General features: G+C 51.7%; 3 protein-coding genes across 3 annotated transcripts; 1 reads left to right on the forward strand and 2 right to left on the reverse strand.

Moving 5' to 3' along the window:
- Positions 1–891: 891 nt before the first annotated feature.
- BO72DRAFT_380323 (zinc metalloproteinase family protein) lies at positions 892–3,513 on the reverse strand (the record flags this gene model as incomplete). The annotated part of the gene is made up of 4 exons (XM_040941384.1): positions 892–988; positions 1,060–2,978; positions 3,047–3,142; positions 3,205–3,513. 4 exons carry the CDS (start codon positions 3,511–3,513, stop codon positions 892–894), a joined length of 2,421 nt encoding a protein of 806 aa, XP_040800229.1.
- Positions 3,514–8,276: 4,763 nt separating this feature from the next.
- BO72DRAFT_406282 (uncharacterized protein) lies at positions 8,277–10,161 on the forward strand. The gene is made up of 2 exons (XM_040942315.1): positions 8,277–8,586; positions 8,676–10,161. The coding sequence occupies exons 1-2, from the start codon at positions 8,527–8,529 to the stop codon at positions 9,684–9,686; spliced, it is 1,071 nt and encodes a 356-aa protein (XP_040800230.1). The 5' UTR covers positions 8,277–8,526; the 3' UTR covers positions 9,687–10,161.
- A 657-nt stretch (positions 10,162–10,818) lies between these two features.
- BO72DRAFT_141874 (putative DNA ligase I) lies at positions 10,819–13,645 on the reverse strand. The gene has a single exon (XM_040939179.1). The coding sequence runs from the start codon at positions 13,465–13,467 to the stop codon at positions 10,951–10,953; it is 2,517 nt and encodes an 838-aa protein (XP_040800231.1). The 5' UTR covers positions 13,468–13,645; the 3' UTR covers positions 10,819–10,950.
- Between the last annotated feature and the right edge of the window lie 2 nt (positions 13,646–13,647).

Consider the following 13,647-nt stretch of genomic DNA (forward strand, 5'->3'; position numbering starts at 1 on the left):
TTTAGGTAGGTAGACTTCCTTGGAAGTTCCTGTGATACTGTCCAGTATGTTGTGGACACCATCGAGCTAGTTCGAGTTCAAGTAGCTGCATAATGGATGATATGGAGACTACCTAGTCATTGACGCAACACATTCAATCTTACCAAGCAACAAGTTGGACTGGAAGCTGTAACATCTACATCAAATAGCCGAAAAATAGCAAATATGTGATTATCTATGAGCCCTCGGGCCAACGTCAATTATGTTCTCCTAACAGGTATGTCCCACTATCAACACCCATGATTCTAAGTCCTGCTTTTCTCATGGAATACCTCCCCTCCGCGTACTGGCCTATGATAGCCCAGTAACCTCCCTCCAGCCAAAGTAGGCAGCAGAACACTAACAACAAAGAAAAACAGAATCAGGGCCACAGAAACTCCTGGGCGCCGCCCAATGTCAACCGCACGGCACGAGAAGAAAACACAAAGGCACAGCGTCGGAAGATCTGCACCTCTACATGCACAAATATAATGCAACATGCAACATGCAACATGCAACATGGGGCTGGAGTATGCAATAAAACTCGGATAGTGCCACTCGCGGGATCAACATGGGTCACCGCCTCGGGTATTTAGTTAGAAGATCAATTTGCAAGCACATCCAGACACAAATAAAGAAGGGTGAAGGAAAGACGCATTCAAATGGGTATCCTGCGTTGTTCATCGAACTGAAGGCGTGAAAGAAATGTAATCGGAGGGCAACAGTCGCTCGTAATCGAGACACGGACCCGGCGATCGGGGCACTGCATCGGTCGGTCGCAGGGACCCAGCTGCCCTTCCATTCGGGTAACCTGGGCCCGCAAACCCAAGCAAGGAAATGTGAGAAATCTCATGGTCATCACACAATGTCAAATCAGTGCATGATGACTAGTGAGAACCCATCAATCCAGGACCCACTGGATCCCGTGATTCCGGCGATTTTGTATCCCAAAGGAGGTATTAAAGTGTGTCTAATGCCAACTTGTCAGTCCCAAAGCCTCGCAATCCAAAGCGGCGAGATCACGCGAAGGGCTATTCTTACCCTGAGCCTCCCTGGGCATTCCCGAACATGCCAGATTTCCTCCCTTGACTGGTCAAGATCTCAATAGCGTCAATCCAGTGACCGGCCCGAATATAGAAACCGAGCAAAATCTCCCCTCTCCGAGTATCTGGTTTCTTCATTAGCGCCTGTCTATTAAGTGGGATACGGGGATATTTACCGAGCACGAAATCATCACCGCCAGGTTTCCCTTCTCTGTTGCCAAAGAGCTGACTCGTTGCATCCTCATAGAAGAATTCAAGTCCATTGACTGCCGCACCGTGGTAGATCCGGACCGATGTCAAAAGCTTGGTCGAGATGAAGGCACAATCCAACAACAGCTGCTCGGGTTGGCTGCCTTCCAGCTGAGAAAGTCCTAGTTGTCTACCCTTATAGCCGGTATGGCTCTTGGGTAGTTTCACCAGGGACAATTTCGATTTCAGAGTACTGATCGAATCCACCGTATGACTGCCAAGAGCTCCAGAGTAGATGATCATTTTGACGCTCTTCTTCTTCTCCTTATCGTTGCCGAAGACGCGTTGACGCAGTTCAGTCTCCGTCACGGTAATCTGCCTTGGAAGCCCGTTGCTACTCGACTCACTATTCATATACTCAAGAAAGTTATGGCAAACGTTGTCACCTTCGGCATAGAGTTCGATGAACGCGATTCCCGATGGAGCCGTGAGAACAATTTTGCCGTTTTCGACGGGCCAAACCTGAATGCTGTCATCGGAACCTATAGGAGCATCGCTGGGCAATCGGAAACAGGGATGGAACCGGAACCGCAGAACGTCAAGTCGATGCCAGCCACATTCATCCTGTGGTAAGCACAATTTAAGACCTTGAGTCTTCGTTCGGGTGGAAAATGGCTCGCGTGTGAGGAATGACCGGTTGAGGCGGACATAGTCCCTAAGCATGATGCCCGACTCTTGGTGTGGACACCCGAAGAGGTGACCGACCTCATGAAGGTGCGCTCCGATACCGATGTTGGCAGCTTCCCAGCTGGATCCAGCCTCTCCGCAATCATTAGCTACAAAGTCGGTGTTTGTTCTGGTGCAATCAGTGAAGGCATCCACAACCTCTTCCATATTGGACGGGTAGCTGTGGAGGCTATGGGAGCCGAAGATCGCTAGCTTGAGGTCTCCGGAGTCCGAGCCCAGGGCCGCATGACCAGTGATCACTTGAGAGCCCGTGTCCCAGTGTGAGTCGAGAAGCAACACGGAGACATACTGCTTCTGACCTGGCTGAAGGTGAAAGTAGTCCTTCACGGCATCTCTCGCGATCCGGAATAGCTCATCCTTCTGAGTAGCAGAGCCGTGCTGCTGCGCAATATTGAGGTCCCGAAGCTCCGCGACTGTCTTCTCGGTCCGAACAACGTGGATTTTGGCTTCGTTTCGCATTTGGCCAGTAGTTGTATCGCGACGACTCGACGTACCCAATTGCCACTCATCCTCGAGTCGGAAACAGCGCCGTCCAAGATTGTTGCGGTACATTTGTTCCCCGGTGAATGCTTGCCACAGGTATGCTGCCATCCGATACTTTTGAATAGCGGTTTCGAGGCCATTTCCATCCCGTTGTTGTTTCTCTGGCGGGGTGTCGAAGGTGCCATCAGAATCCTTTCCGAGCAATATCACCAAATGCAAAGGTGGAGCATTGACCAGTGGGAGATAGTTGATGCAAATCCAGGATGAATGAACCGATTGGTGCGAGCTACCGGACGAATGCTTGCTCGACACAAATTCGAAGCGCAGTCGATTGGGACCAGGTACTAGATGCACCAAAGTCTTGAAGTGTGAAGAAGTAACAGGCCATGAGGTCGACGGGAAGCTATCTTGGTGATGGTAGACTGTGACAGTTCCGTCCAGCGGATGTTGTCGCGGATCTCCAACCTGACCGTAAACAAGCAGTACCTTGTGGTGCACCTATGAATAGTCCCCCGAAAGTCAGACCTCGAGCCCACTCACGGTCCACCAGAGGTCATATCACTTACCCAAGAGTTTTCCGAGACAGATATGATGCGGGGTGCGTAAGGGGAAGAAGGCGTGGGCGACCGTCCTACTCCATTCACAGACATAGTACTACCAAACTAATTGGGATCCCAGACCATCAGTAAGTAAGTTTACCTCGCGCAGATATGAGATCACATACATAGGCGCTGTTCCGCTGAGAGGAAGAAGTAGTGAGGGGGCCCGGTCGTTGTGGCGGCACGGCAAGGGGTGAGATTGCGCTGGGTGTGCTGCTGCTCTCACTCAGCGACGGAAGGTTGGGAGAAGACAAGGTAGGCTTGATCGAGGAAGGAGGGGTGAGGGAGCTGGACGAAGCTGTTTCAAGCGTTGATGACGATTGCCCCGAAGTTACATCGCCATTAGACTGGGATTCGGTCGATTTAGTCTCCGGCGACTTAGTGGTAGTGAAGCTGGCCTTGGAGCGTCGACGTAGCGTCTTGAATAACGGCATGGTGGACGATCTTTCTTGATTGTTGCTGAATCAAGAGGGTCGAAGGACTAGAAGGAGGGTGAGGAAGTATACTGGGAAGGGAAAGAGAGGCTGAGCAGCGCTGGCCGGTCTGTCTCTTCTGCTTTCACTGCTTTGGGGGATGTTTTCTTTCGCGACCATCCAATGAGAGGTTTAGAGATTCGCCAGGGATAAACGAGCGACTGTCAATCTTCCAAGCCGATGTGCTGTCGTCAAACTGGGTATAATTGCTGGGATTCCTGCGTGGACTAACACGCTGCTGCTCTGCGCTGTTCGGTGATGGTCCCGACAACAAGCTAGGAAAAAAGCAACCGTTTGCGGTTGCGATTGATCAACCACTGGAATAAGCACCCCGCAATCACTGGAATTTCTGGAAGTTTAATGGTACTTCACAGATTGACAGTTGGTTTGGAGAATAATTGAACAAGCGAGAGACAAGAAGGAGAGAAAGAGAGCAGGAGAAAAAAGAAGAAACGAGGGGAGGTAGGACCAACAATGGGGTCAACTAGAATGAAATCATTAGCCAAGTCAAAGGCGGGGAGGGGAAAAGATTAGAGAAGCTGAGAAAAGAGGGAAAAACTAGGAACAAGAGGCAGACCAGAGGCTGGCTTGACCAAGGAAGGAGGGACTTTTGGTGTAAAGGAGGGCCAACAGAAAAATAATAATAAAAATAAAAATAATAAAAATATGAGTAAAAATAAAATAAGGGTAGAAATAAAAGTAGTAGGGGAAATTGGGTGATAGTCAACGAATGGAACTGGTAAGTAACTGGTGCTTAGGTTGCGTCTATCGCTCTCTCGCTCTCTCTTGCTCTCTCTTTCTTCTTGGGTATCTTGGGGGTAAGAAAGAAACTAAGGAGAATAATGGATTATGGGACAGACAGTATTGACGGGATACTAGTACTCCGCAGTGAGACTATGAAGAAAAGAGATTGGAAGTGAGAGAAGTGGAAAAGCCGGATGGGGTCGATTAGTGCCTGGAACTAAAACTAGAGAGAACAATCGCCAGCCATTGTGCTAGTCAGTTATGTCATTGGTATGTGAGACACGCAAAATGATCCAGCAAAACAAGCAAAATAAGCCAAAGAGGGAAAAAAAGAAAAGGAAAAAATAAAGAACTGCAACGGCCAATCTCCTACCGGGTTATCTGAATCACTCCCGGTCAGAGCCAGATCCCATTCCCTTTCCGTTACCACGGCTAAAAGCTTGTTCGGCTTTGGTTTGAACTCGCTGTCTCCGTCTGTTTCACCCCGACATGCTATCCTCAGTGCCACGCTGCAGAATTGCAGAGAACCACAGACCCTTGAGCCCTGGTGTTGAGCCCTTCCGCCCCGGTGGTCCCTGGATGCAAGCCGATAACGACCGAGACCGAGAAGTGCCCCTGTAAATGGGTACAAGGTCGATAACCCCGATTAAAGGAGAATAATAGACCATCAGAAATAGCGATACTAATCACAAGTGAATTGCTGCCATCGGCGATTAAGGGGGGGGGGGGGGGGGGGGGGGGGGTTGTAGGAGGAGAAGGAGAGGAGGGGCTACAGCCAAGCTGCAGCCAGAGGGGGCTCGTTGCGAATAGACAAGGGTGTGTTACGTAGGCTGGATGCCACTGGCCAACAGGGGGAGGGAACAGAAGTGCAGAAAGAATGGTTAAGAACGTGAGATAGTGGTCTCTACCAGACTAAACTACGGTGGAGGGTGGACTAACTAACCACTCGCTGTCTTCCTAACATCACCGTCTCACCATCCCGGTCCGGTGGAGCCTAGCTAGACGATCGTCTGCTATATTTGTCTTTCGGTCTTATCCTCAGCCTCTTGCTGCAGTTCCGTGGTAGCAATGCAAACTGCTGCTATCTTACCGTTCCGAGAATCGATATAGGAACCGAGAGCGGTCGGCCAGTTAAGGCTTATGTACTCTGCAGCGAGTACAGTACGTACAAAATATCGCTTTGGCCTGACTGAGCAGGAGCTGGTCGGTATGGGAAACCCGTGATGCGCAGAAGAGCAAAAGCAGCAGCAGCGTAATCGCAGGGATCTCGGATCTTCCTTGCTAGCGCTGTACGTACCACGCCGGCAGGCAGAACAGTTTGAGTGGCACGGCAGTAGGTGTTTTGATGGTGGTTGATATTTCTTGGCTGCCGTTCGGCGCACATACCTTTGGACTCAACTGTACTGAACAATCAGAATGTTAACTATCAGGATGCAGGATGCAGCCCGCAGAAAGGGAGGGAGGTTCTGGATCCCTTCCCCTTTTCTCTCTCTTCCTCGGAGTAGCTATGCAAAGCTATTAAATACCTCAAAGTCTCACAGCGAGATAAGAGACCGTTGCTATCCCCCTATCTTATTCCCCTGATTTCCTCCCCACTTACACAAGGGCTAACTATCGACATCGTCTCTACAGTCTTGTCTACTCAGCTCCAGACATGGATGTCGCACTGCTCAAGTTGTTGGAGCGTTTCTTTTGTTTTTTCTTGTGTTTTTTCTTTTGTTGTTTTTTTTCTTCTGCAAATCCCGTCTGTCGTGGCTCGTAAGGCATCTTTGCTCGCCCGGGTCACTACTGCGGTTCCGCACCTTAGCTGGTGAACCCAACGTAGACGGGATGGCGCCTGCCGGTAAGAGGGAGCTTGGCGCCAGGAGCGCCCCCAGCTCCAGCCTCCATGGAGCCATGAGACTAGACCCATCCCAGAACCTGGATTTGGTCCTGCTAGTCTTAAAGAAGTCGAGAAAGAGCCCACCGTGAACGGCCTAATTAACGACAGATTTGTCCCTTATCATGCCGTTGAGAAAACAGCCCCATTGTTGTGTTGTTCCGTCGCCCTCACCATTTTCAGCTGTCAGAGTGTGCACACAACATAAGTGGTTGTCTACAAAGAACAATCTGCTCTTACTATGGAGCCCTACCGCCTTTCCTCTATATGCACATGGATTGCAGTGAAGCTCCCAAAGTGACAGCTGTTCGATCATTAAGTTGCTGATAGACGGCTCCAATTCCGCGATGGTGGTGCTACTGCTGCTGTTCGCAAAATCCAATATTCCGGACCAGGTCCACGTCATATTCCGCGAGTTCCTTGTTTCATTCCCATTGTGATCCCAGCGGCTGTGCCCCCGTACTCTGTACTCTTTCTCCTCGTTTGCTTTCCGAGTAGCTCTTCCTATTTGGGTCCCTCCTTGGGGGCCTTAGCCGTGAGAGCTCGACCTGATTGATTATTATTGCAGGACAACAGGGTGCACTCCACCACCTTAGTCCCCCCCCCGATGTCTCCATCAGCCTTAACCCTGCTTTCTTTTGGGACGATTCATATTCCGGAGCCCCAGCAGAACAGAACTCTTCTGGTGTGTAAACTCCTAACCGATAGTAACCAGCAGATGAAATTCTCCGCCCGCGGAAAACCCGCAATGGCGCAAGAACATTTCCGGGGATGAGAATAAGGATAAGAATTGAAGGAGAATGTTAGGTGTCACTGCGCGGAGCCCTACATGCTGGATATCAAATTCAACCACAGATGCCGGTCAGTGGGACCCGTCGGGGGAGTGAGCAGCCACCATGATAGATGCTACCGACTCTTGTTGTTATTCTGTGTATCAGAAGGGATTTACCAAGTTCCAGACCCTTAGATCTTTTCCACGGACCCTTCCGCTGTACGGATGTTGATAGATGGCTATGATCTGAAACCGAGCGCAGGGCATAGAACCCCTTCGGTGGGTGCGGCAGGGACCTGAAGAGCGGAGGGGCGCCGGAGACAGCGGCTAGGCCATGGCAACCAGACAGTGTTTGTCCTCTGGCATCGATGCATCAGCATACTTTGTTATGGTCAATTACCCCGGTTAAGCAGAGGGCCTGCAGCCTGGGGTTGACAGCTGGGCATCTAGGTAGAGTCTACTCATGTATGTATCTAGGCAGGCGGCGGGAGAACGAAGGGAGGAACTGGAATGAATGGATGGAGAGATCGGAAGATTTTCTTTCAGCATATTGAACTGATCAGATTGGCGACAACTGCAGTCCTGGAACATTCCGATAGTCGCAACGGGTACTGTACCATTGGCTGTGAATTGACCAAATATCCTCACTCGTTGCTTCAGAGATTGACATCGGGTTTCAGTAGTGCTTCAAAAGGGCATTTCTTGGTAGGCAGAATGAATTCGAATCAACAGAAAGGCCCAGTAACGTAGTATGTCGTTAACCAAGCGGTGATTTGTGCAGTGCTGTTCAATGTAGACAATCAGAAATTGAGAATCGCCAGTCACTATTCTTGTCGATTGCAGGTAGAGTACAAAAGACTTGCTGGTTGACGATAGTGGTCGTGTTGTATTGATGTAAGTTACAAGTTGCCAGGCTGAGCCAAGGGATGATGTAGAGGATGAATGGCGCTTATCCACCCGCTCTCCAAAAAAAACCTCTCTTTTTTCCTCCCTTTGAATTTTCGACACAGAACGGTTGACTCCAGAGACCTTCCAGTGCAAATTTCTCACCTGCAACAGCGACTGCATTCATTCGTTAGTTCGATCAAAATTTCCCATTAGTTTGTCCGTCAACAAGAAGCTTTGCAGCTTCTAGAAGTCCTTTCATCCATTCATCTCGGTGATTGTTGTTGGTGCTCACTCCAATTGAGGCCGGACTACGGACTAAACTTCCTCACTAAACCAACTTCGACATCGAAACCGACTAAACTTCTCTGGGCTTTACACGATCGATCTTCCTCCAATTGGATTCCATCTTTTGCTTGTTCTTCCAGCCCTTCGTCCCCTCTTCTTCTACTTCCCAGACTTCCACTCCTCAGCCCAGCCTTGCTTCTTCCGGCTTGAAACTCTGTCACAAGCCGGCCTTGCTTTGAACATTACCTACCTACCTGGGGCCCTGTCTTTCTGCTGTCATCACTCCAGGCTCACTCCCTCTCCATCCTCACTAGCCTCCGAGTGGTCTGTGACCACCCCCATCCAATCCTGTTTCCTGCAAGCAAATCCCCGGTGCATCTGCTGTCGTCAAGACTACTACGGAACAATGGCCCTCACTCATCCGCCCACCGCTGAGCGAACGATTCGAAAAATTGACATTGCCCAAGTATGTGATTCACCAGCTCCAATGTTGGACGGCTCCTCTGCATCATTATCTAGACACCCAACTAACGGAATGCTTTCTTCTGTGTCTAGGTGTCCCTCAACCTCCAAGATCGTCTAGGCCTCGCCAAGGTCAAGTACCAGAATGGTCGACTCCATGCTATTGACCCCAACGTCAACGGAGGAAGACAGGCTTCATTGGGAAGTGACAAGCCATCGGATTCCTCGTCAGACATTTCCCACGGTCGTAGTGAGACGCCTTTGACTCCTCCGCCCTTGCCGAATCCGTCCTATTCGAAGGAGCTGCCCAGGTCGTCCCGCAACAAACATGCAGCAACCTTCGACTCTCGAGTGATGCAGCCGATGTTGTCGGCCAGTCGGAAACGTCTACGGTCGGACTCAATCACCGAGCAGACTGTCAAGGCACCTCGAGTTTCCTGGAAGGCTTCATATCATCTGCCTGAATCGTCTCCCGGGTTCAACCGACACCGAGCAGGCCGGCAGCTCCACCTTCCTTTCATGCCAGATTCAGCTACGATTCCAGAATATTCATCGCCGGCATATCCTCCGCCGTCTGAGGACGATAACGATCCAGATCTTCCTGTCCACAGCTTCCAAGCTGTAAGCTCCATGGTGGGCTCCTCCCCCCCGCGCACTCCCCCTCCCAAGCACACCCGTTCGTCCCGCAACGAACGAAATCTACGCCATGAGGATGGGGCCGATCTGCTTCTATACCTTGCCAACTCTCCCACGCCAGCCAGTGTCAGCAAGCCCCAGGCCCGAGATTTTCCTCCTTCGACACCCCCCAGCCAACACGCCGTTCTACCATCGCTGACCCCAACCCTCGGGGGTGGTGTCTTTCCCAGCTTCGGCACTCCAAATCAACAATTCAATTTTGCTGATTTTGTGAACGTGACGCCGAGTCCAGCACAGCCAGCCTGGGGCGGTCGCACACCAGGGGGCCCGTCAAGGACCCCGCTGGCTAATAAAGACCGCAGGCGCTCCAACCTGGATAGCCTGCTACCACCAGGGGCGGATAGCCCCAAAATTCGCTCAAAGGGACCGACGACTGTCTTGCAACTCGGGGAGGAGTTGCGACCGTAGCCCCATCGTCCATGGATGTATGTGCCCGCTTCCAGATATGGATGCAATTCGGGCTTAATACTTACGACTCTTGATGATTGTTATGTGCACATTTTCCCTATTTCTGTCCTAGTCTCATACCCCCTTTTGCTGTGTTGCTCCTTCTCTGCTTCAATATTGCCCTTTTTAACTCGATGAAACCATACCGGGCTACAAATGTCTGAAATTACATCCCTGCTGTCCATATCATTTTCTTCCTTGTGTCGCAATCACACTTAAGGGATCCCTGGTTATGCTTTTTCTTTGTGTGCGAAAAACAAAACCATGTGACCCACCAATTAATCGGTAGATATTCGACCTTCCTTACCATACCATGGCCTCCAAGTTTCCACAGGATAACTTTTTTCTTTCATCATATCCACTGACGGTGAACTATTCAACCTTCAAGAGAAGTCCTTATCGCGTGTCAGAGACAGAAACCTCAAGAACAATCAATCAATCCGATAGGCAATCCAGAATTCACCTGGTAGAAAATCGATGACGTATCCACGAACCCATTTGCAGACATTAATTAAATCAGACGAAAGACAAGACGGGAAAAACCCACCAAGCCCCCCTCCTTCCCCCACACTCAGGCCTTAAAAGAAAACCAAATGACGTCTGCTCAGGATTTCCTTTCCAGCCGAGCATCGTATTCGTAGGCGAGGGCGTTGCCTCGGTGTTGCGTTGTCGGGGAAAGGCAAAAGACAGGCCGCGGCACGGGGAACCAACAAAAAAAAAGTAATCAACGCGTCAGCCGTAAACGCGTGAAGGAGCAAGCTGTCGCGTTGATTTCGCGTTGGCGCTAGACCAGTTTGAGGTTAATGGGGGGGCTTGCTAGCCTTAGGCCGTCGGCGAGCTTTTCTTTGTTCGGGTTAGGGTGGTTTGGTGATCTACGCACGCCCGTGGGCGGGCACGTGATGTTGGTTTTGCTTGGTTGGGGGGGGGGGGGGGGGAGTTGGAGTACGTACCTAGTATTTCTAGGAGGGTGAAAGGGGAATGATTTTGGGATAAATTGGGGGTTTAGCTGGAGTTACCTTATCGAGTATCTGTCCTGGCTAGGTATTATGCTATGGCTGTTTATATTGGGGAGGTTGGAGGGAGTCAAGTTTTGGTTGGAATTGCTCGTGTCTAGATTTTTTTTGTACTCGTATATATTCATACTCAAAACAGAAGGTCATCATTTCATCTACGCCAAATAGCTGGTTTGAATATTCTAGGTCATACCTATGTCCTAGGTGGATCTCTACTCATCAGCATCGTCCGCTGGTGCGGGCGGCTCCCCCTCCAATCTACTCTTCTCAGACTGCTTCCGCCACAGATACGCCAAGTAATCCGAGGTGGTCGCCTCGTCGATGGACTTGTCCTCGCGGACCTTGAGGAAGCGCGGGAACCGCAGACTGAGGCCGCGTTCCTCGCTCACTAGGCCGATGGCAGCCGGGTACGTTGGGCTGAGGGTGATGTCCGCGAAGGCCATCTCCCAGACCTCCTGCGGCTCGAACCAGACGTCCGGGGCGCCGTAGTACTCGACGTAGCTGGGCCGCGAGATCACGTTCGGCGACCCCTCGGCGTACCTGTCCTTGTTCGCCTGGTAGAACTTGTCGGTGAAGCCGGACATGCACTTGGTGACGGCCTCGAGGCCGCCCGTCTCCGGGTTGCGGACCGCGAGGAGGATCGGCGACCACCACTTCGCCTTGCGGCCGTTGCCGTGCCAGCCGGCCACGGGGATCAGGTCCAGCGTCTCCGAGGAGGTGCTGTAGTCCTTCTTGACCTTGAGCCAGGATTCCAGGCGCTTGTCGGGCTCGTAGGTCGACAGCAGGGCTTTGCGTCGCCCTCCGCCCGCTTTGGATGTCGAAGAATTTTTGGGGTCGGGTTTCCCGCCAGGGGCGGGGTCAGTGGGTGGCGCGGTGGTGTCATTCAGCTCGAGGTCCGATCTGAGGACGTTGTCGAGCACCTTCACCATGATCCCCTCGCATTTGATGTCGGTGGCGCTTTTGAAGAACTCGAGGACGGCCTCGGAGTCCGCGGATGTGGCGTCGAGACTCTTGACCCAAGTGAACCGTTTGGGCACTTCGACAAATAGACTCCGCAGAAGCTCTCTACGCTCGCGGAATGAGCGATCCAACAGTGGTTGTCCATTCAGGTACATCAAGTCGAAAGCGAACAAGCACACGTTCACTTTGATGGAGCCTATATCGACGTTCTTTTTCGCGCGGTTGGTGAGGATTTGGAAGGCTTGCAGATCCCCCGTGTCCTGATCGACTGCAACCACCTCGCCCTCCAAGATGAAGCTGGACACTCCTTCGCCCCGGATCTGGGGCACGAGAGACACGAGATCCGGGTACTTCTCGGTCATATTCTCCAGATGGCGAGAGAAGACGGACACCTTACCCGCCTCGTCGCAATGAACCTGGGCGCGTTGTCCGTCGTATTTGTACTCGCAGGCAAAGTCTCGCCCTTGTAGCTTGGTTAACATGTCTGATAGATCACGCGTGATGCTGCCTAGCATCGGCCTGAGGGGAATGTGTAGTTGTAGCCCGCAGCGCACAAGGAGTTCCTCTGTCACGCCGCTCTCGAGTAGGCATGGTACAAGATCGTCATAGTTCGGGTGTCTAGCATAGGAAGCCTTGACAACTTCCTCTGCATTGCTGTAGACCTCTGCGAGTTCTTCCTTCCTCAAACGCGCCATGTCTTGTTGAGATTGGACAGCAAACTCAGCTCCCTCTGGTTTGGAGTATAGAAAGGCTCGGGCCAGCGCAATAAGCATTGTCGTCTTGACAGCTCCAATGCGCAGATTCTGGACGAGTGTCCTAACAATGTATCGACTCTCCTCTGCACCACGAGCGTCCTGCAGTAGCTTTTCAACTATCCTCTGCTTGGCCTCCTGGCTTCCACTTCCTTTACTCAGAGCAATCTTCTTAAGAGCTTGGTACACGCCCTTGATCCTCAGTGGCTTGGGCTTCATCAAGGTGAAGCTCTGCCTCTTCTTGGCCTCGAAGGCCACATCGCCTGCATCGCCGTGCTTGTCGTAAAGGGTCTTGAGACCCTGACTATTAAGGCCATAAACCTTCTTCAAAGCCTTAGATATCGAGGATCCGCCTAAGCCTAGCTCTATCTCATCGTACGGTGGTGAGATGGAATTCGTCGCAAGCCAGACTGCGGGAAGAACACTCGAAGGGTCGCCTTCAATCAAGACCCGAAGAAAGTTGACTAGAGTATCCACAATCTTGATACGACTGGTTGTTGCGTTCGCAAGGACGAAAGCTCTTATTAAGAGCGCGTATGTAGCGTCGCCTCCCTGCGCAGCCCAGTGGCCCTTCAGCTTCTGCGCATATTTGGCCGCGTCAAATGTGATGGGGCTCTGGTCGAACGGCACAGCCAGAGAAATCGTATCTTCCGTTCCCGTCGATGACTGAAGAGATAGGATGCCTTTATTTTGTCCAGTGGTTGGTTTCAGGTCGGTAGCCTCCGAGTCTAGAGGCGCCGGCGCCGGCACCGGTGTAGGCTCGCTAGTGGGAGTATCGACCTGCGATGTTGGAGCGGCAATCTCTTGGTCCCACTCAGCCTGAAGCTTGCGAGCAAGAGCCTCGTCAGATAGAGTCTGTTCATCTGGGGTTTCAGTTTCAGCTGGAGTCTGCAATGCTTGCTGAGTCTTCTCCGCCCGCTTGCTGGCTTGCCCTTGGAAGAATGACGCTATGCTCCGGTTGCGCTGAGCGGAGGATTCGAGGTCATCCCTCTTCCGCTTCTTCGCCGGACTGGCCATCACGTTAGACTGAGGACAAAGGTCTTGTCAAGCAGAAGCCATTGAGTTTGAGGTGCTGCGACGTGCTTCATAGTGTCTTGAGCTACGGGAGGGAAACGATGACGTTGGTTGGACGGAACGGGCAGCGGGAAGTCCAGAGCTTCCAGCCGCTATTCTCCGTTGGAGACACCGTAGCGGCCG

This window comes from Aspergillus fijiensis (assembly GCF_003184825.1).
Source record: "Aspergillus fijiensis CBS 313.89 unplaced genomic scaffold BO72scaffold_30, whole genome shotgun sequence".
Classification (NCBI taxonomy): Eukaryota; Fungi; Ascomycota; class Eurotiomycetes; order Eurotiales; family Aspergillaceae; genus Aspergillus; species Aspergillus fijiensis.